Here is a 24,316-nt window from a genome sequence, read left to right as displayed (position 1 = left end):
GTTACCTATTATTTATCGAAAAAGTCGGACTTAGACGTTGGGCTCAAATGAAATATGGTCAAAAAGTCTATTTCGAAGACTAATGACAGCATAATTATGAATAAAATGTGTTTTTCTAATTACGTGTTAACAAACTTAAAAGAAAATTATTGCCTGAGGTACATAGCTCATTTTTTTTAAATTTAGAATAATATAATTTGATGTAAAACTAAAGTTTTCAAAATTCTTACGAGAGAGCATTTCCAGCATTGACGCTCTGGTAGATGTCACAGTCAACCAGTTTCTTGGTGAGATCCTCTGGCACGTACTCCCCGGCGAGCTGACATAGAGCGCGGTGGAATTGGAACTGAATTATGAACGACACGTAGTATCTGCAATATACATATAATGACTATGAATATTAATAAATTTAATTCTATTCTTCGGTTCTATCATTGCGCCAATATAATTATTACACGCTCAAGAAATATAACACAGTAGATCCTTTGATTGATAGCGCTTAGAGGGTTTTGTCAATATACGCGCTGGTGGCCGATTTGCTTGTTAACTCTCGTATATTAATAAGAAATGAGTATGCCTTTCTTAGTCCCCTGGTCTCACCTGGCGTACTCGACGTCGGCGGACACGTGGTACTTAGCGGCGGCATCGAAGTCGTCCTTGGAGCGCGGCACGGGCGGCTCCACGCCCTGCAGCGCGTCGCGAAGGCGCCAGTAGTGGCAGTTGTAGTCGTCCGCGCTCGTTGTGCCGCGGAACACGCCGTAGCGGAACAGGTCCAAGGTGTACGCGAACGGCAGAAACACGATCTTGTCAATGCCCTGCGTGTAAGGATGAGTGTGTTTATTATTACGATCTTTTCTACTTGGCGGCGATGACATTTTGAGACTTTCGTCTCACGTTATGGGCCATAGAAATAACTCAATTTAAGCCATTTGAATAATACAAATATAATTTTCCTTCTCAACAGAAGACGATTTCCACCAAAGTTGTAACTTACAGTACTCGGTAAGTACATACTGTTACAGTTACCTGAAAAGGCAAAATCATACCGGATAATAAAAAAAATAATGTTCATAGCAGTCATAAATAGATCAGATGAAATACTTATAAAATGAAAGATACTGAAGGAAATGCCGAAGTGCCTTCTGAACCATATATCGACGGTTGAAATCTGGTCTTCTCAGCTGGGTGTTCATGTACTAAATTTCCTGTTTAAAATGTATTTGGTGCTTGGACTTGTGTCGGATAAACTATTATACTTTGCTTTTTCTTACGACTTTAAAAATATTCCTTCTTTATTATTATTTTGACGTAACAATTGTACTTCTGCTTCTTCAAATTCATGTTAAGGTATATACAGAAAAAGTGCATCTCTTTATTAATGATAGGTAGCTAATTAGTTAAGAGATAAGATACACTAACCATTTTATATAGTTGATTTATTTCAGTCTGTTCGTCTTCAGCATCTCCACTAACCAGACCAACGCGTCTCAAATGTTTCGGCGAAGATACTGACAAAGCTATCGTATCACCTACAGCCTCATGGAAACCTGAAAGAAAAATGAGGAATTTGAAATGAGTTCTGACTGAATGCTTCGAATGCACATATATTCAAAATACAATCTAATACCAAATAGTTTGTATCGGATCGATGGTAGAATATATTTAGCATGGTTAACAAAAAACTGTACTTGTTTATGTATAACATTAACACAAATATTAGTGTCATGAATACGCACGGTACTACGTATATAACGTACGAGCGTTTTCTCACGAAATTATCATGTTAGTTCAGGTGATTATGGCTGACTGTGGAACATAATGAAAATGGCATAGTTTAGTTTTATGCAAACATTGACCACATTGTATAGACTAGAAACTTCAAAGACGTCATGTATTTTTTTCTTGAACATCATAACATATATTGTTAAATTAAAATTTAAATGATACATGTTACGGTTTTAGTATGTTAAGTTAGTAACGACTCCAAAAGTCACCTGGATTTGCACCAGCTCTGAAAATTACTGGCTTATCTCTGTACTGCAAGTAATACTGGATATGACCCATTTCATGATGGACTACCCTCAAATGCTCCTTATTCACTGATGTGCACATTTTGATCCTGGATTTAGAAACAAAAATTACAATCTAAATTACCTGGGTTAGCTCCATCTCTGAATACCACAGGTTGATGTTTATACTGTAGGAAGTACTGTATGTGGCCCATTTCGTGATGTGTCGTTTGGAAATATTCGTAATCAACTGTTGAGCACTGTTTGATCCTTCAAATTAAGCCAGACATGTTAAGAAAAAATTTGGAAAACATTTATACCGCCACCTTTTTTCCTACTCAATGAAATCAATTAAGAACTTCTGAAGAGGCTGAAGCCAAGCAGATCCATCTTTATTTCGAGCAATAATAAATTCGCATTTAAGGCGTGTTCTAGCGTTATAAGCAAATGTAAAATATCTTCGGACTAAAGTTTTACTATTATCCAACCTTTATAAGAAGTAGATAAGCGTTATTACCTAAAATCTTCTCCATCATAGAAGTCCCAAGCTGACGCATGACAGACTATTTCCCTGTCGGTCGGCTTTTCAATAATAGAATTGTTCCAGAACTTCTCAGGCATTGCTGTCAAATTAAGAGATCTAAAGAATTCATCTGACATCTGGAACATTTTCAGAGGTGTGTAATTTTGATCTTTCATCGCCTTCGTTATGTCGATTTCTTTCTTATCGGGATATGGACGAGTGAAGGACTCGATGTTGTTCCAAGTTTGTGCCCACATGTTACCTGAAAGATTAATTTATTATTTTTCTCTTCTAAACTCCCTTCTCTCTAACGGCGTAAATGTTAAAATTACTAAATAATAAGCAGAAAAAAAATGAGTAAATCAAACCTTAGAATTTAACAAATATTTTTTACTTATATTGACATACCTAACAAATGTGCAGGTATTGGTCCTTTAGCTGAAACTATATTTTCTCCATACTTATCACGAAGGCGTTTTCTCACATAAGCGTGTAGTTGCTGATACAATGGTTTGACGTCCTCCCATAACTTTGCTAATTGTTGTTCGAAATCAGGAACTTCATATTCCGATTGCCACCATTCGGCGACATCTTTGAAACCTGAATAAAAACATTAATGTATCTTAAATAAAATCTTAATGAATACTGGTATTTCTTTTTTCGCTTATATGCTCTTTTATCAAAAAATAATATTTTAAAAATAAATATCATTTCAATAAAATTTTGCGTGATTTTTGCCCATATAAGTCACGGTAAAATGAGCTCATACGATTCACTTAGCAGTTAATAGCAAATTATATGAATCTGTACTTGAACTTCTTGGAAAGTCTCGTCGTAAATATTCCATTATAAAAATGACGTAATATCTCTTTTCTCACACTACTCCGTATCACGTGTATTAAGAATTTACAAATAAGTGGTACTACTTGATATAATTTCGAAATAGTATCTTTGGGTTTTTGCTGAGACTATCTGATGGAATTATTAATACACCCCACGTATCATCTTTGCAGACCGGATATTTAAGTTATTAAAACAACAAAACAGACCGACTCAGGATCAGGTTCTGATTACCCAATCAAGCACGTAATGAATGTATTCACCATATGCGTATACTTATTAAACAAGTTTTACCGCCTGGTCCGACATAGCCGCTTGGGTGGGCGTACTTATACAACGGATAAAAACAACTTAAGTGCCTTAGCTGCCATAGTATACTATGCAAAAGCAATATTTACTTGGTAGTAGGGCTTTGTGCAAGCCCAGACAGGGCTCTCTCACCTACCACCTACCATCCACTCTCAAGATATTCCATTCCATATTCCACTAAACAGCAATACTTAGCCATGTTGTGTTCTGGTTTAATGGGTGAGTAAATCAGTTTAACAAGAGATATAACATTTTAGTTTCCAACGTGGGTTACAGTAAGGTGAAGTAAGGCCGGTTAATATTTCTTACAGCGCCAATATCTATGGGCATTGCTCACTTACCGTTAGGTGACACATATGTCCTTTCACCTACTTATATCATAAAAATAAATTATGAACGATACACCGATAGACCAGACGATACATTTATGTTCAATCATTAATGTAAAAAAAGTTTTCAATCGATTTTGTCCAATGTCCCAAATTTCATCCAGGTTGACGAAACTAATATTGTTAATATAATTAATCGTTTAAAAAACTAAAACTTATCGGGCGATTTATTTATAACCCTATTTATTGTTCTATCTATTATAAATAGCCAAGAAGTAGATTACATTATTAGTATAGTAATTTCACCATTTAGTTTTGCTGCTTCATTGTCTAATTCCACATACTGTGTGAAATTGTTTCTAGCCCTCGACCCAGCTGTATTATGCCACTCTAACCAAGCGTGCTTCAGCTCTTCAGGGTCTTGACTCTTCGCAAAGATCTCTGTTATATCTAAAAACATAAAATAAAAAATGTTATATTGAACGTAGACAGTTGAACGATTATTTGAAACATTCATTTAATTATGGTGATGTAATTATTAAACAAAATATATAACTATATAACGTTATTTAATTTACCTGGTTCTAGAGCTAAGTCGCATTTGGTGGCATTCTTATAATCGCATATCTTAGAAGTTGCATAATTCGACTCCATTCCTGAGACACACTGCATTAACAGCTTGTATTTCTCATCGGGCAACGCTGATACGCCCAATTGACTGTACTTCTTGAACATCCTCCGAAGAGAAAAGTCTTGGAAGTCTTGCCATCTGTACATCTTCGTCTCTTCCCACGCTTGCTTCTCTTGCTTCGACAGTTCTAGTTGAACTTGTATCTGAAACAATTAATTGAGTCATTTAATCTTCTTTTTATGAACTAAATATTTAAATCTGTGCTTTTAATTTTTACGTACGTTACTTATTGTATTTTTTTTATCTTATTTAATTATCATACATATATACCAACAATTCTTAATGCGATTTGAAAGATTCAACAAACTTTGATTATTAAACCATAACAAGCGAAACGGGCAGAAATTTTATATATGTGTATTTTTTATATATTCATAATGACGAGTATATAGGTAAATTTTTTGAAAATAAATATATAATTCAAAACCCTCATTGAAAGCTGTATAAAAAAAGGTGAATTCTAATTAAGATCCCTTAAATTTAGGTCTGATCAACTGTGTGAGCACTTTCTAATACCTCACAATTTTGATTGTGATAAAATCAGACGAAAATCCGATACAACCAGATAAATACGGCTCTGGAGCAAAGGTTTCCTAAAACAATTGCTAATGAGAATTTATTGACAGTGAAAAAAAAATCTAAATTATCTTTATACAATTTCACATTAAAGCAATATAACATGTTTGCAAGCTTTAAAAGTAAATTCAATGGTATCAAAAATAGTAGTATTAGTATTATCATCACTATTAATAATCAAATTATTAGCCATCCAACAAAAACCAGATTGCTCATACTCTCAAATTACGCTGATTATGCGTATTGTGTTTAATCCAATTACAATAAATGAAACGTAATTGAAGTAGTTAAAGTATAATCTATTTTTATGGTCTATATATCTAGACCCTCTGTCTAAAAAACAAATTTTTATACAACAATTCTAATCGAATACAGTGTTCCGTATTATCGTATATGGAAGGCCGTCCGAGCAAAGGACTCCTAGAGTGAAGACCGCGGATCGGCAAACGCATTGTTGGACGCGACCCCAATGGATGCGGAAGGCGGAAAACCGGGAGCTTTGGCACACTTTGGGAGAGACCCATATCCAACAGTGAATTGTGGTTGTCTACCTAACTAAGAACCCACAGGATAGAGCATGTAAATCTTAACCGAAGTTTAATCTATGTTTATAATTGATCTCATTGCCATTGAATGTTTAGAAAATCTGTAAGCGCTGCATAAAATTGTGAACCACGTTAACCACTAACAAACAAAGGAACAGTATGTTTGAAACTAAACCTCTTTTTTCCTCCTTAGGAAAAGACTACTTAGTACTTTTTACTTCATACCTAAAATTACTGTAAACATACCCTTTTCACTTCATTTTCCTCTGTGATATTAGATGTGTACGCCCACTCGGCCAGACTGGCTTTATTCTTCCTAATACCGGCCATTTTGTCCAAATGTATGATATACTCTCTGCCTTCCTGTTCCGAGGCCTCCAAGTCCGGATCTCGGCCTTGTGTGGCGACCACGAATACGGCCACGATGGCGGCGATCAGCACCGCGCCGCCGCCGATCTTCAACATTGTCTGAAAGTTAAAAAAAATATATTTAATATACATTTTATGGAAAAAAATTGTAGGCAATACAAGGCAAGGAACCAGCAGCCAAAGGCTTAAAGTGTCTCAAGGGTTTCGTTAACGAATAGCTTTCTGGTTGTAATACTAAATAAAGCTGCAAAAAACCAAAATACCTATTATATACAATTTTGATAAATACAAACCTATAGCGTTATACATTAACCTGTCACTAAATCAAACGTGACATTCTACCAAGATACCGCGACACGGCTTAACTTTACACGATATTGGTTACTGGTTTTAATTTTAAAATATACCTAGACAACGAGAACTTATTTATAGTTCATATTACATCTTTTATATCACGCCTTCTGTCAAAATTATTTTTAACCGACTTCAAAAAAGGAGGAGGTTCTCAATTCGTCTGTAATTTTTTTATGTTCGTTGCCATAGATATTTCGACTGGGTGAAACGATTTTGATGATTCTTTTTTTTATTTGAAAGCTAGTGCCTCTCATGTAGTCTCATTTTGACCAGTTCTAATAATGGCATCTATAAGAAAACCAAATAAGTCTTAAATTTACATTAAGTATGCGCGCGACAAATGGACGAATAACTCAATATCAGAAAACCAATTTTGATGATTCTTTTTTTATTGGAAAGGATATAATTCAAGATTTTTTTTTTGTTAAAATTTTGTTTATTATTGTAGAAAATTATAATGCAAAGAGGTTGTGTTACAAATACATCGAATTTATGTTGCCGATATTTTAAAAACCTTTCATTTAACTTAATCTGATAGCGTGTGAGTCTAATATTGCAACTTAATTTCATACATTTTTATCAACACTTGTGTTTTTACTAACATTCAAATACTAAATATTTTAATATTCGATATTGTAATATATTCATAAAAAACTTTTTCATAACATAACATTTGTAAAAGTTCAATCAAATTTACCTCTCTATATAGCGTGTAATCTTCAGTAATATATATATTTTTTTATTTTGTTATGACTTGTATGCTCGAAAAGAACTATTTAAAATATTGTAGTTTTAATTGACATGAGAAGAAATAATACAAAATAATATATATCTAAAACAATAAATATAAAATTATTAGAAGAATTAATTATTTAAATTAAATATACTGCACAAGCATTCTCTGTTCCAACCGGTTTTGATTTTACTTTAACAATATTAGTAGAATAAATTACGAATAAGACCGATTTGATCTGACAATGCGATCATGGCGAGCTTGTATTCATCCTAAGAGATCTGTAAATAACGTTTAAGGACGAGACATATACGGGTTGCGTTTGCAGCAATCATTCAAAACAAAACCAATAAAAAAATATCTACTTACTTGTACACGCCTTTTAATTATATAAATAAACTTTTCAAACACTTATTTAAAGTCATAAAAAATAAACGTATTACTCAAGATATTGTTTTGTTATTGTCAATAATTGACATAAACTCATAATAATAAAAAGTTTGCAAATGAATCTTAATGCTTTTTAATTTAGTGACTTAATGTGTGATTTAATTAAAGATTTTTAAATATGATACGCTCCAAGCGATTTCATCTGCATTAAACGTTCCTAACAACACAATCTGAATTAATTGTAAATATTTAAGCATTTTGTTGTCGATAAATAATTTATGATTGTGTGTAATAATATACTAAGTATCCTGGTTGCCTGGAAGAGATAGTTATTTAGCGATAAGGTTGCCAAAATTGTATACTACTTCTATTTAGGCTGTATCCATGTTGTGTTTTTATTTTGCTTTCGCTTTGTGATGTACAATAAAGTATGAAGTATAATTGTCTTATCGATGAAATCCAGACCGAAATGATGAGATGGATAACAAAAACTCAGGACAGAAAGGTCCGGGAGAAATTAAAGGAGAAAACGGACATAGGGCAAACAAAGTTGCTAAAGGCAAATTCAAAGGAATAAAATAAATATTTTAGAGTTCATTGCTGGATAATGATGTAGACATTTAAAAGTTTGCAACATTATTATAAACACGTATTTAACCATAAAAGCCATGTCGGCGGTGTGCGTCGAACCGAAACGACATTACAAGGTCTACGTTATCTATTCAAATGATTAATGCACATATTTACATTCTAATATATATCTTATTTCATTTACATAAATATCAATATTGTCTAACATTAATTAGTAAAATTGACAAACAACCGTAAAACCAAAAAATCTTCTAGCAAATCCAATCAATTTCTTACACACATCGCTATCAGGTGCCGATAGAGGAATCAACATTACATAAATTCGTCATGTACTAATTAAAAAAATACGAGCACTATTTACAAGACAAAAGGTGTTTATTAGATGTTGAAAAAGAGTAACTACTGAGTTTCTTGCCGGTTCTTCTCGGTAGAATCTACATTCCGAACCGGTGCGGTGGTAGCTTTACTTAAAACAGTTTGTTAAATGACGATTCAAAAGTGCTTGTAAAAGCCTGCTTGAATGAAGTATATTTTAATTACTCGATAAAATATTAAAAGTGATAAAAAATAAATACAGAGGATTATATGAAGAATACAAAAAATATAAATAAAACTGATTTCGATGCCGGTTCTTCTCGGTAGAATTCCGAACTGGCTTACATTTAATACAATCTTCTGAAATGGCAATTCGAAAGTGCACGCAAGAGCCTTCTTATATGAATTGAATTATAATTTTGGATTTTGGTAATATAGTTCTAATACTAGCTTTTAGCCACTTAGCAGGTATTAAGAAAGAAAAGGGTAAAAGATCAACGAAATTTAAATAAAGAATAGCCTAAAAACATCTACTAGCGCTTCCGCGTCGATTGGTAATAATCTCAGACCGTTACGTTCAGTAATTTCAGATTGAAACAAAAATAAAAGTAAATGAATAAAAATATGGTATATCGCAAAAACTTTGAATATTCAATCTCTACCAAACCAAGTTCTTCTGAATCTGTTGTAAGAAAAACATTTGGATACTACGTATCGTTCCCCGTAAAGCAACAATGTCGTCAATGTTCACAATTATTCCCTGTGATAAGAGTAATCGCATAATGCTGGTGGGTTTGTCAAGAGTGGGTGGGTGGGTTTAAAAGATGATCTTATATTAAAATAACCGCTTTATACTAAATGCATGTGTATGTATACACGGTGCGTCTACATACATATGCATTTAGTATAAAGCGGTTTTTTGTTAAATTCAATCGAGCACAAAGTCGCGGGCACAGATAGTGAATATATATATTATATGCGTTGTAATATTAGCGTCCGAGTTGAGTGTCAAAAGATTTGTATAACAAGGTAAAGGACCTTTAAAATTGGCTATTGCAGAACCGGTCGAGGATAGTCGAGGTATACGGAGTCGTTGTCCTGAGATCATATCGTCTTCAACGACTTTCGTTTTTTACTGCTATGTTAAGCTCACATGCAAACGAGTAATATAAAGATTGTGTTACACTGAGAACCATGCTTACGTTATAATTATTTCAATAACACGCGTATATAACGTGTAAAATTCTTATTTAACCGTTCTAAGTCGGAAAGAGCAGCTAGATATAATATATAACATTTTATTTATGACAACAATATTGCGTGTGCGAGTTATTTATGAGTATATTTATTTTCGCAGTATATATATAATAATATTGAAGCAGCGAAAAATTTTAATAAAACAAATTTATTTTTATGTATTTATATTCTATCACTGATTGATCACGAAATCTCAGAAACTATAATAGCTACAAACTGATGATTTAGCAGGTAGGTTCCTTATAGGGTGTAGACATCGCTAAGAACGGATTTTACCCCCACCCCTAAGGGGGTAAAATTTCGCGCGGGTAAAGCCACAGGTTCAGCTAGTTATTGTATCTAACATAAAATGTCGCCTTCTGATATTTCACGCTAGAGTTTCGAGATCATTTGAACTCTGTAATATATAAAATGCTGGTTCAAATACAAGAATAAACTCTTCAACTTTATATTAATATTGTTAATGTAAAATTTGTTTGTTTGTATGTTGGGTTTAATCTCCGGAACTAATAATCCAATTCTATTTGTTTTTCCACTGGTAGAAAGCTACATGATTCCTGAGTGGTATGGGGTTATTAATAAATTGCACATGCAGAGACGGGGCTGATCGCTAGTATAATAATATAGATCATATTGAATATTCTATTCTCGACAATAACGTGTTTTGTGTGTATATTAAAAGGATGATTTCATAAAAATATTATATCAATTTTTAATCAGCTCTTAAGAATCAATGTACCTTAGACACGAGGTGCGACTTTCATCAACGGAAGAAGTCCCTACACGAGTTAAATCGATGATACAATATTAAGACAATTTAATTAGGACAGGTTTTAAATCATCAGCGACTATGATGAATCGATGTTAAAAAAAGTCGTCTGTCATTTATTTTTCGTCTGGCAATTTGATATGTTTCGATGTTTTGTTTTTTAATTAATTTATTAATGAAATCCACTGACTAAGCGTTCGTGTCCTCTTTAATTTAATTGCTTTATTATTGTTCATGCTCTCAACTTCTTGGGTATAATAAATTAATTAGTTTTTCCATTAAAATATGACCACCTTAGAAATAATATTTAATATTAATGTCATAAGCTGAAGTATGATCTCGGGAACGGTTGTTCCCGAGATCATACTTCATAATCTTTGGAACTTCTAGTCGAATTTAAAATAACCTTTTTTATAGAAAATTGTCGCGAGAATTTACAATGGACATAAACTATAGTAATGAGCAAGGCATTTTTAAGCCTGAATCAAATGGACATAATAAGGATAAGCTCTAGTAGCTTATAACGTTACAAGACAGAACAAAGTATACAATGGAATAGCCATGTGTGTCCAACGTGAAATAACTTTGATCAAGAACTACATAGAAAACTCATATTGTAGATTAATGAAAAACCAGATAAAACAGTATTGACAGTTTACATGAATAGCGAGAGTCTAATAAAATCTCTGGTTTGGTTTTGATTTAAGAAAGAAATAAATAAGGAAATCCTTCGCCCGTGGAAGTGCTCTGCAAAAAATATATGACATTCTTTCCGCATTCAGTACAATCTTTGTGACCAAAATTCCACCAGCTCATAAGTTTTTCAATACAACAATATAAAGTATTGATAATAGGCGAAAGAATGGTTATAGAATGGATCGTACCCAACCAGGCGGTCATATACAAAGGACTACTACAAAACCTATCGAATTGTCCTTGATCGACAAGCTGAAGTTACCAGATTTATATGCTAACATCAGTTTCGCAACCTTTTGATAATTATGTACATTAAAACCAACTCTATGGACAAAATTCAAACTCTCGACAACATCAGATAATATAATTTAACCAAAACTGTTTTTATTATAACAATTATGATTTAATTCAGACATTTTTTTTATTTAATTTGTTTATGGTTTTTTGTTACTTTTAACTTTTGATGTGCTGTGTACACTTGTAATTGACATGCATATTAAACATTTTATAATTGTTATGTTAGTTATTTTTGTAAATAATTTATATGTACGTTTTGTGCTTTTAAATAAATAAATAGTTTCTTTATTACAGCTATACTTATGGTTAGTTGATGTCATTTCTAAAATCATATTGTTCTTAGGTATTATCCTGGAGCCTTGACTTTAAAACTACATCAAGTGCTTTGACCTAGACATTCTTACTAGATCTGCTAGGCCTATTTATATGCCTATTATAAGCCTGTTCTATAAAATTCTAGTTTTTTCGAAACTATCTTGACAACGTAACGGTAACGGCGGGGCGGAGAGCGAAGAATCCCTCGCCGAGCTGGGAGTGGAGCTAAGTCATATTAACAGGCACGTTTTAGTGTTATCAGAAGTTCGAAGAGAGGGTGAGGAAACGATAACCCTAGAGTCCGGTCACCTACTCTACTTCCGGCAAGGCGATCAGAGCTCCCAGAGCGGCGTCGGTTTCCTGGTCAATAAGGCCCTCAGTGGCAGTAGTGTATCGACAAGGGTAGCGTACCTAGTACTGAAGCCGACTAACAGATATTCCCTGAAAGTCGTACAGGTATATGCGCCGACCTCGGCACATTCTGACGACGAGGTGGACGCCATTTATGAGGATATAACTAAACCCATACATGACACCACCGCGGCTCACTACAACGTTGTCATGGGGGACTTCAACGCTAAGGTGGAAGTAACAAGAACTAGACGAATTGCGCATCGGAACACATGGATTGGGACGCACGAATCACAGGGGGCAAATGCTGGTCAACTTCCTCGAGATGCAGGGACTCTTCTTGATGAACTCGTTCTTTAAGAAGAAGTCCCATAGAAGGTGGACCTGGCAGAGCCCCGACGCTGTGACGCGGAACGAGATACACTTCATCATAGCGGATAAGAGACAGATATTCAGAGATGTCTCCGTCCTTAACCGGTTCAATACCGGCAGCGACCATAGGTTAGTACGAGCAACTCTCACGCGCCATTTCAGCGAAGACATCCCGGACGTCGACGTTGGCGAGGTTAGTGCGGCTTTCAGGCAGCTGAAAACAGTAGAGCCCCTGGTGATGATGGTATTACTACGGAGCTTCTCAGGGCTGGAGACAAATCCTTGTTAACAGCTTTGGCGAGGCTTTTTAATGCTATCATCCACCGGGGTATGGTGCCGAGACGTGGACACTGACGGTGGGGCTAGTCCACAACTTAAATGTCGCGCAGCGGGCGATGGAGCGAGCTGAGTTAGGTATCTCTCGCGGATAAAATCAGAAATGAGAGAACCAAAGTAATGGACATAGCTCGGAGAATCAGCAAGCTGAAGTGGCACTGGGCTGGTCACATCTGTCGTAGGACCGATGGCCGCTGGAGCAGACGAGTCCTAGAGTGGAGACCGAGTCTCGGTAAGCGTAAAGTAGGGCCATATATTTTTCATATTCATTCATTTCATTCCTGATACTTGTTCTTTAAAATTAACATTTTGACGATGACAAGAACATTTGTTTGCGTAAAACATAATCATTTAAAATTATTTAAAAAAAAATATTTTGATTTGATCTGAAAATTGAAGATTTTTTTATTTACAATAGACAGACTAGCAAATGGACCATCTGATTGTAACTGATGACCGCCCATAGACGTTAACACTAAGCAATATTAATCACCCCTGACATCATAAATGCGGCACCAACTCTGGGAACTAAGATGTCCCTGTACCTGTAGTAATACTATGTTACTCAACCCTTAAACACAACAGTACTAAGCTACTACTTGTTAAAGGCACAATATGTGATAACTGGATGGCACCGGTCCAGGTGAGAACGAATAAAACTTGATCGGAAAAGTGCACTTTTTTTTAAAGATTTTTTTTAAATAAAAAATATTTAATACACACAGACATAATTGCCTATATACGAATATAAATGCTAGTAATGAATATCTGTATATCTCATCTCTGCCTGTTTCTCTTTCGAGCCCAAACCCCTGAACCGAATTTGATGAAATTTGGTATAAACATTCAACCAATAGGTTACTTTTTATGCTGAACTCTTGATGGCCGACATCTTAAGCGAGGGAAGCCTCAGGCGACCGCTAGTAAACTATATTTCCAAAATCAGCTTAATTTGTGCGGCCAAAAATACTTATAAATTTAAATTACTTGTCTATATCAGTATATTTGTGATGTGGGTATTTGTAGAATAATTTACTTAACATAAATACATTGAATAGCTTAATTCTATGAACAATACATAAAATCTATATACAATTGGATTACATCCTCATTTCCATAGAACTTGTACAAAACTTTATAATTATTTAATTTAAAAAAAAATCATTTATGTTCCTTTCTACACAAAACAGAAAAATATTATTTACTTGTAAATTTGGAAGCGAAAAGGAGATAATATGTTTATATATATTCTAAATGAAAGATCAAGCACTAAAATGGTATAAGTCCTAAATTATAAATAGAATTATCTATTATAATGTAAATTTTGTAGTTATGACTAAAATACCTGTACCGTACTGACTCATAGGAACATAGAACATCACAATTGCTATTGTTTTACTTAATCAGTCTAAATATTTTACTTTAGTAGGTAAAGTGAAATATACGCATTCAAAGAGAAAGTTTCACTAAATATACGTCCAATTAAAATGCTTTGAGTTCAAATAATAACTAATATACGGGTGTAAAATTTAAAAACAAAACTTACCGTTTTGTTACTGGCACAAATTATAATTTAAAAAAAAAGAAACGAAATTCGAACTCGTGTGTTGTGATTGCGTGCTTCGATATGGAACGGCCAGTCGCAGCCGTCTTCGGCCGGCCAATGACTGAGCGCAAACGCAGCCTCGGCTACCACTCACGTATAGGGTCACCATTATTTTTGAGTTTACCAAAATACTGTTTTTTTTTTTAATTTTTAATGTATTTTTTACTTTTATATATACATTAATGTAAAATGTATTTACGATAGAAGAAGTAAAACTTGATAATTAAATTATTATGTTTTCTTTTATTTTTGTACTCTGTCTTGGCATATTTTTGTTTTACCGTCATTCGAATCGCAACGATTCTAAAGATGTTACACTTCGAAATATTCTTAAACGAATAAATCACTAATTATTATTATTTTGTGTAATGTAATGGAATAAAAAAGTATTTTAAGTATAACAGTCTCGCAAAAAAGAGATACTTCACAGTCACCCTACTCACACATGTGGATGTATACAAAACAAACAAACAAGTACCGAATCGGCACACGCAAATTTCAACATTAATGACCACACCAAAAGGAATAATTTAACATGAATTTCGTGTAACATGAGTAACGGGCAATGGGTTAGGAACGCTTCGAATTATTTAATGAGCTGTCAAATACCAAAGTTTTATAGTTTTTAGATATTTAAATAAAATTAATTGTATATATTTTAACCGTTTGAATTATAACAGTGTAGTTTTTTTTAATACTTTCCTTTGGTAAAAATGTTTTGGAAAGGTATTTTATCATGGAGCCAAAAATTTTAAGGTTTTTTTTTTTACAGAATGAAGCTTTAGCTATGCACTTTTTCAATAATACTTTTATTTAAAATAACTAACAAAACTATTTCAATCGCACTAACAACATTTATTTAAAATAACCATTGTTATTTGTTATTGAATTAATTTATTTGGTTTTTTTTTATCGTCATCTTGAAAAGGACTGAGTGAAGACTATTCAGTCCATATAAATGATTAAAAAATAAAATTTATGCGTAAAATTAGATTTGCTGTAATACACATAATTGGCTTTCCATAATTACCTGATTTCATCGCAAAGAAACCCTTTACTTATTATTGTTATGCACACAAGTGCATTATATAGCACACAAGTAAAGCATACACAATATTATACGTAGTTCTTGCTAAGTACAGTCTTATTCATAATTAACTCAAATTATATTTGTTTGATGTCATGATCTCAAATCATATATACACTGTTGTAAACTGTACGTATTTCCTAATTCAAAGAAGATTAATAATACCTATATACAGATCTCCATTCTCCAGTTCCTGTGTTAAAGTCCTGTGCAACTATTAAATCGAGTTTGTTAGACGTTGAACTTGCCTCTGAAAATTTTCCGGTCGCGTCCGATAGCCATTTTATCGTATTATTAGAGTGAGGGAAATACAGATTGCACCTGAGTTTGCGCAAACACTTGTGCACAATATTATCTTCTGCACACTTGGTGTCAGTGGTGGTGAAGTCTTCTTTGTGCCCATTTTGCTCAAATCGTTTTTATTTTTTTTTAATTCTGTAATGTATCCATCCAATGTATATGACACCATGTATAAGGTATAGTCGATTAAATTAATAATATAAAAGCTACTGCACGTGCGGCATAATTTAAATAAAATGTATGTACTGCTTCACATTGCAATTTTGTTATAATATTATGAACTAGCGACCCACTCCGGCTTCGCACGGGTGTAATGCTGAAACTAAATATATTACAGAATGTCTTACAACGTTTTTCAGAGTCAACACAGTTTTTCAGTGATAAGAAAATACAAACCGCTGAGTCCCTGCGTTAAATCTGTAATATCTTCGAAAATATTCATTCAAATTACATGTTGTAAAGGGCCATATTGATCTATATTAAATGCACAACGTATTTAGGGTACTTAATTGGATAAGGATTAATGCTGTATTGCTTAAATTCGCTTCGAAATTAAGCCATTATTTCTCGTTAAAAGTAAAGGATAAAAAATGGCTATTGTGGGTTATCCCTAATAGATAGACATATACCATTCCAGACTTTTTTGAAGACCTTTTTAATGTGTATATTACTGTAGTACATTATATTGATCTGTCTCATAGGGATTAGCCAGCGATGCAATGTAAGCGCAAAAAAAAAAGTGTATTTACGACATCACTTACGAAACCTCTAAAATTACAGTGTTTCCCTACTTTTTTGTACATGTATTATACACATAAACCTTCCTCTTGAATCAATCTATCTATTAGAAAAAAAACCGTATCAAAATCCGTTGTGTAATTTTAAAGAACTAAGCATACATAGGGACAGACACCTGTAAGCGACTTTGTCTTATACTATGTAATGAAAATATAAGCATTACATAACACGATAAATAATAAAAATTAACCAAAATAATAATAATATTTATTCCCTACATACACATTGCATTTATTATAATTTTATTTAAAAGTTAATGATAATTTATTCATGAATGTACTGACTATTCGTGGGCGTAGCCGCTGACTCATAGCGGTAGGTATGAAGTTGACAAGGGTACCTGACGACACGGGCGCAACATTACATGTTTTATAAGCAATGTATGTAACACCATGTATAAGGTATAGTCGATTAAATTAATAATAAATATGCTATACATAAAATAAGGTTGTTTTTGTGAAAAAAGTAAAGCCACTAAATGTCTCAGTGCTAGGCTTACCCTCCTGTCCCTTTGAGGAGGATGTCTGGAGATTATTTCACCACGCTGCATCTATGAGGGTTGGTGGATACACGTGTGGCAGAATTTAAATAAAAGTATTTTTTAAAGTAAATTGAAAATAATATTATTTTATTTATATATAAATAATAAAATAAAATTCAGAAAGAGCAGTATTGAGATCTGAATCAGCGTCAACGTAAATAAAATGATTATTTATGCCATTTTGATGCTCACTTGAAATATCATCTTTAGTAATTAGATCCGTTGTGGGCTTATGCCATCGTCACTGAAAATACTTTTGAACTTTTTCTCCTATTATATATATTTTTTTTATAATATCAATAGACGAATTAGCAAATGAGAAACCTATAAAGGTAAGCGGTCACAATTGGCCCTAGACATTGGCGCTAGAAATGTTACCCATTTCTTACTTAACCAATGCAAGACCAACGTTGGAAGCCAAGATGTTATATCCTTTGTACCTGTAGTTATACTTTCTCACTCACCTTTCAAACCGGAATCAAACTATACTAACTATTGCAGTTCGGCGGTAGAATATGTGATGAGTTGGTAATACCTACTCAGATCGGTTTGCACAAAGCTCAACCACCAATTAAAACTAAGTACAACTCCGTAGTTTCAGTAAGTTGAAGGAGAAGTAGCACTTAGTAAATTATTTATTTATGAATTCCCCGAGGGATTATAGGAGTTGGGAAACTGTATTGAAGTGTGTCAAATTTTAAATTATATAGATAAAACTTTATATTAAGGATTGCAGTTTACAAAATGTAGAAATATAGAATGTAGACGTCAAAGTTTGTATGGGAATTAAATTACAATAAAATACAATTATCTGTGTTTAAAAAAATGCATTTGGACAAAAATATTTTTTTTAAATTTGGTTTGATAGTGGTGTAAGGTAAATTTAAGTAAATGTACGTTAAAGTTGCAATTATGGTTGTAATCAATTTTTTTATTATTTGTAATTTGTATAGTATGCGTTTTTTTATATTATGAAATTGGAATCTATCACACAACTCAATAAAAAACAATTATTATTTTTTGAGATAAATAAGAGATATCATGCTCAAAAAAATTCAATTAATCTTACTAATACTCATTATAAATGCGAAAGTTTGCATGGATAGACGTTTGTTACTCAATCGCAGCAGAACGGCTGAACGGATCTAAATTAAATTTGGTACAGCGACGGATTTAAGTCTTTACACCTTTTATCCCGGAAAAGAGTACCTAACACTGCATAACCTCCTCACGTGAGCAAAGCCACGCAGAAACTGGTTATACATACATATTTTTTTATGAAAACGAAATCACTGACCAACGGTTAACTAATTCTAGCAATTGTTTCGCACATGCTTAATGGCAATGACATCGATTCATAAAACACAATATATACATACATAGAATACGTGTTTTATTACACAGTTTCTATTGCGGAATGGACTACATGTTTTGCGTAACTAACAAGAATAATTAGGGAAGGAACGACCCACTGTGATGACTCCTGTAGACAAAATATAAAGTCTAACATATCTAAGAAATATATATAACTATTATAACTTTATCTCTTATGTGATGATGACGAAGATTACCTGTTATATAATAAGGACGATAAATCGCAAGGATGCTTAGCGAAATCTCGAATAACCAATACATGTGAAATTTTATTGAACTTCCCTTATTTATTATAAATGAAACTAATTCTCGATGTTAGTCAAGAGAATATCACACGAGGTATTGGAAAAATATAGATTGCCAACTTTCCCTTTAATACAACTATGTAGTTGCTAGGTACGAAACAGGTTCCTCAGTTTTAAATGTTTTTTTTTTTTTAATTAACCATGAATGTGTTACAGTTTTGAAATGACAAACTAATACGGTTCGAAAGGCGATAAAGTAACCTGTTATTTCATAAAAAAAAAATCACAAAACAAAACGATACTAATTAATACACCCCTCGAGAGGGTAAAATAGGGGGTGGATTGTGGGACATAGGTATAGGTATTTCAGCAAGTGAAGATATGTATTATTAAACAAAACATATTTATAAAAAGACATATTTCTAAATGTTCATAATTACTTATTGATATTATTATCCACATCATCGCTTTCGGGTTATATTTATTTTTAAAGTGGAGTTAGGTAATTTAATCATCATAATAAGATAAATATTGTACATTTAATTCGAACAAGTTTCTTGTTTAATACGAAGTTTTCTAAGTAATTAATATTTATGAAAATACAATATCCCATTTATAACTACCGTGGTTTTACACGTGTCATACAAACAAAATATTATACGACACAATTACCAATTACAACAATGTTGAGCATTAACATGTATCCTTCTTTTTATAAGACATACATTCTTTTTATATACATATTACACACGCACACGAGCACGTAAGTAGTATGTACACACACGCACAGATCCTACGTGTGTGATCGTGTGTATGTAACTAAACGGTTGAATCAATTTCGACTATTTTTTCTGTTTATTCGAGTGAGTCTTTGAATTATAGAATTAATACTTTGTACTAGAATACTCTGTATGCTGTTTTACGTTTTTTCGATTGCATTTCAGTACAACGAGCCGAGATACATCGACGGTATAAGAATCGGCTCATATTTATTGCTTATAAAGTAAAATGGTCGTTACTGATTATTTGCTATCAGGTGAAAGAGCCCCCTCTCACCCCCAAAGGGTGCACATCTGATTAAAAATATTTTATTGAATATTTCACATGATTATTCTTTATTTATTTTAGTGCTGAGTATAGATTCTGTTTACCTTTAAAACTACTGAATTTAAATCTATTACTATCTCAAAATGTTACACAAATCGATGCGTTTTAGAATCGTCTTACCATACCAACCATTTTTTTTTAGCATTAGCAGCCTGTAAATTTCCCACTGCTGGGCTAAAGGCCTCCTCTCCCTTTGAGAAGAAGGTTTGGAGCATATTCCACCACGCTGCTCCAATGCGGGTTGGCGGAATACACATGTGGCTGAATTTCGTTGAAATTAGACACATGCAGGTTTCCTCACGATGCTTTCCTTCACCGCCGAGCACGAGATGAATTATAAACACAAATTAAGCACATGAAAATTCAGGGGTGCTTGCCTGGGTTTGAACCCGAAATCATCGGTTAAGATGCACGCATTCTAACCACTGGGCCATATCGGCTCGGTCATACCAACCAATTTACCATTTTAATATACTGATACTATATCGATTTAAATACCCTTTCCATCCCCAGGGATAAAGCGTTTTAAATTCAAAAGCTATTCAAGGTTTAACTTTAAAATACGACAAATTTTAAAACTTTATATTAGAATATTAATATCCACAGTAATAAAACACGTAATTTAAGCCGAGATAAGAAAGACATATTTCCCACGTTATACAATTGTATAGCGGAAACCATTTCAGTTTGAAAAAAATCACGAAACTGCCCAGCTATTAAAATATAAACACGATACAGTTGTACTGAAGCGTTTCTTGTTTGCTCCTTACTTTTATTCTCGATATTACATAGGTATGTACATTAGCATTTTAGTAGTAGTAGCATTTTATTCCGCAGTGGACATTAACGACATTTTTTTGGTCCAAATGATAGACGATAAAAAAGCGTGGAGCTAATACCTGTTTGACTTCCAGAAAGGATATGATGTATTATATACATATATACTTGTATTTAACTAACATACTTTTGTATTTTTAAACGTTGAAAAAGAGTAACTATTGAGTTAGAATCTGCATTCCGAACTGGTGGTAGCTTCGCTTAATATAGTTTGTTAAACAACGATTCTAAAGTGCTTGTAATAGCCAACTTGAATATAAGTATGTTTTGATTTTGATGATGGTGGATGACGCCCATAGATTTTGTTACTAGTGTGTTATTCCAATTAAGCGAAATCAAAGAACCCTTCCTCTTGCTTCTTTCGAACTACGGCCATGATTGACCTACGATATCGTTTAACAACTACCAATTGTGTGCCTGGTGCTAAAAGACTCTAACATATTTAGTCCATTTTAAGATATTTTTACTGTATAAAGATAGAAACTGTACTTCAATGTTGTATTTTAGGGTCTATTCTATTTCTCTGCTATTCAAATGATATTAATAAATCAACAAAACATAAAATAGTAATTTTGCTTACGATTGTACTGTGGCAATTAAATGTAATAGCGTTGAAACATTTTACTAAGTAATAACCGACGCCTTTAAATATGTAGATAAGATGGAAACATTTTTAAAACCAAAGATATAAACGGTAAAGAAAAATAAAGAAATAAACGCCGTTACTAAAAAGGTTAAAACCCAAATTTGATAAAGTTGTATATTGATCCAATTTTGATATTGCATAAGTTAATAATACAGTAGAACCTCGATAATCCGAACCCTCAATTATCCGAAAGTTCGCGCGTTGCAGCCGTAAGATTGACGATTTCATAAAAAAATACTATAAAAATAGCATCTGACTTTTTTTAGGTGTTTTATATTACTACAACGTTAAAAAACGTATATATATTTTTAATATGTATGTTAAATTTTAATATACTATACTATTTCATGTGAAAAGGTGTTATTTTTGTTTGATCTTGTCCCAAAGTAGCCGCATTTCGATTATACGAACTTTTGATTTTCCGAACTAGTCTCGGTCCCAATTAGTTCGGATAAACAAGGTTCTACTGTACATTTCTTTTTGTCAAACGCAGGAGTGATGTTTAGGTCTTTATACAGTAGATAGATTTAATAGACAGAAGCGATGATCGAAAAATGAATTTCTTGGGACTATACTATATATCCCGATATTGTATAAACATTCATAGTCCCGATATTTAGAGATGTCCCACATAGAGTAGACAGATACCTCGACTTATACAAGATGTCCTGATATTCGCGTTATAAATATGTTTTAATGAAGACGACTGAAGTAATGAGGACATACAGTTCAAATACATCTACAGAAAATACGCAACAATTCATAAAAAAAGTCATAATGTATGATTATTGAAAGAATTTATACTGAAAGAAAATCAATAAAAAATATATGTATTGCATAAGGTTATTTTATTAACGTTCCTCTCGTTTCAAAAAAATCTTGCATTTCAGACCAGTAATTTTAGAAATGTAAATCCTATCTAATAATTATTATAAATAATATTGTAATTGTAATAATCGTTGCAAATATGCAATGTGTATTACCGGCTTTAGTCGAATTAACTTAACGGTAATCTTCATTTATTTCAATTATTAATTTTACAGTATATAAATTAAGATACAAAGAACGGTAAATTTACTTTTTAAGTTTATTGTTCTAATTATTACATATTAATCAACACAACGCCATCTATTAAAAGTTTGTAGTACTATATTTATAAAAATAATTTTACTAGAATTGGTACTTATTTTTTTTTATGATATATTATTCATTGCTTTTGGAAAAAGATTTTTCGGTATATTATATGTATTTATACATTTTTCAATGAGAACCAGTTTTAGCTCCATCTGTCGTAAAATGGCTGCAACTTATCGATGAGTAATATGTGAGTCAGCTAGATGGCGTTATTTAAATTAAAAATATTTCTTGATTTTTTATATTTCTTTATTATGATACTGGTAGGCGGACGAGCAAATGGGCCACATAATGGTAAGTGGTCATCACCGCCCACAGACAATGGCGCTATAAGAAATATTAAACATTCCTTATATCGCTCATGCGCCACCAACCTTGGGAACTAAGATGTTATGTCCCTTGTAAATACACTGGCTTACTGACCCTTCAAACCGGAACAAAATAATACTGGGTAGTACTGTTTGCTGGTTACTGGTGTTATGCTGCTGGTTAACAAGCAACAAGGGGGTCCCTGAACTTGGCCAATAACATTGACACAATAGCAACATTGACAACGTAGCGAGTAGAGTAATAAATATAATCATTTAACAAAATGAAATTGAAACAAAATTAAGTATATATATAATTTTATTGAAATAAAAATTCTAACCCTAACATCACTTGGAAGAGATCGCTGTTTGGCGATTGGTGGTTATTATGCTTATGATAAATACTTATGTATTCGATGTATGAAGTTTACAATAAAAGAATATATATATGTCAGATTGTGTATCTATCACCTTAGAAGTTAAAATTAAAATTAAAGTAAAAAACAGTAACAACCGAATTCAATTTATATTTATTAATATTTGAATTTTTCGTGCCATTATTTACAGAAGCATATATATGTGTGTACTAACCAAAAAATGTCATAGTTTTAAAACATTGAGCAATAATTTACATACAAGTACATATATATATAAGCTATTTTATATGTATGTGAACAATCTATGTGCCCGGTAATCGCATCGCCTATTATGATCATCAGCACGCTACGTTAAACAGGGCTGGCGTTTATAAACGCATATACCTACCTTCCTATATGTTTGTATGTATAATAAATAAATCAACTATAATATAATATAATTTAACTATAATATTTAACTATAATATAATTTATCTCACTAATGCTATAAAGCTATGGACTATTTTAAACTATAGCCTGTTCCAATGGAAGTAGGAAAAAAGATAAACAAACCTTAATTTTACGTATTTCGTACGATTTGCTAATTGCTCAGCTATATTGTGCACTACTAAGAGTTCATGATTAGCATATATTTATTATAGATTTACTTGGTGGTAGGGCTTTGTGCAAGCCCGTCTGGGTAGGTAGCACCCACTCATCTAATATTCTACCGCCAAGCAGCAGTACTCAGTATTGTTGTGTTCCGGTTTGAAGAGTGAGTGAGCCAGTGTAACTACAGGTACAAGGGACATAACATCTTAATTCCCAAGGTTGGTGGCGCATTGGTGATGTAAGAAATGGTTAATATTTCTTGCAACGCCATTGTCTATGGGTGGTAGTGACCACTTACCATCAGGTGGCCCATTTGCTCGTCCGCCTACCGATACCATAAAAAAAATTAATCAAGCTCTCGACCAATGATATCGCGTCAATTTGCTGTCAAATGTTGT

General features: G+C 33.0%; 1 protein-coding gene across 3 annotated transcripts in view; it reads right to left on the bottom strand.

The window, feature by feature from the left end:
- Positions 1–24,316, bottom strand: part of LOC135193353 (angiotensin-converting enzyme-like) — a 40,188-nt gene that overhangs the window by 827 nt on the left and 15,045 nt on the right. Inside the window, exons 1-10 of one of the 3 annotated variants that reach the window (XM_064215272.1) lie at positions 14,514–14,655; positions 6,069–6,290; positions 4,589–4,844; positions 4,317–4,460; positions 2,941–3,132; positions 2,527–2,794; positions 2,155–2,279; positions 1,420–1,547; positions 601–815; positions 231–371 (exon numbers count right to left, since the gene is read on the bottom strand). In XM_064215272.1, coding sequence (XP_064071342.1) covers positions 231–371; positions 601–815; positions 1,420–1,547; positions 2,155–2,279; positions 2,527–2,794; positions 2,941–3,132; positions 4,317–4,460; positions 4,589–4,844; positions 6,069–6,287 — 1,688 coding nt within the window. In that variant the 5' untranslated portion in view covers positions 6,288–6,290; positions 14,514–14,655. Of the gene's footprint in view, positions 1–230; positions 372–600; positions 816–1,419; positions 1,548–1,994; positions 2,120–2,154; positions 2,280–2,526; positions 2,795–2,940; positions 3,133–4,316; positions 4,461–4,588; positions 4,845–6,068; positions 6,291–14,513; positions 14,656–24,316 lie in introns of those variants that run through there. The other 2 variants (XM_064215271.1, XM_064215270.1) reach the window with 2 other exon arrangements.

The sequence above is a fragment of the Vanessa tameamea genome, chromosome 7, assembly GCF_037043105.1.
Source record: "Vanessa tameamea isolate UH-Manoa-2023 chromosome 7, ilVanTame1 primary haplotype, whole genome shotgun sequence".
NCBI lineage: Eukaryota > Metazoa > Arthropoda > Insecta > Lepidoptera > Nymphalidae > Vanessa > Vanessa tameamea.
The sequence above is the reverse complement of the archived record's forward strand: the minus strand, read 5'-3'. Positions and strand labels throughout refer to the sequence as shown.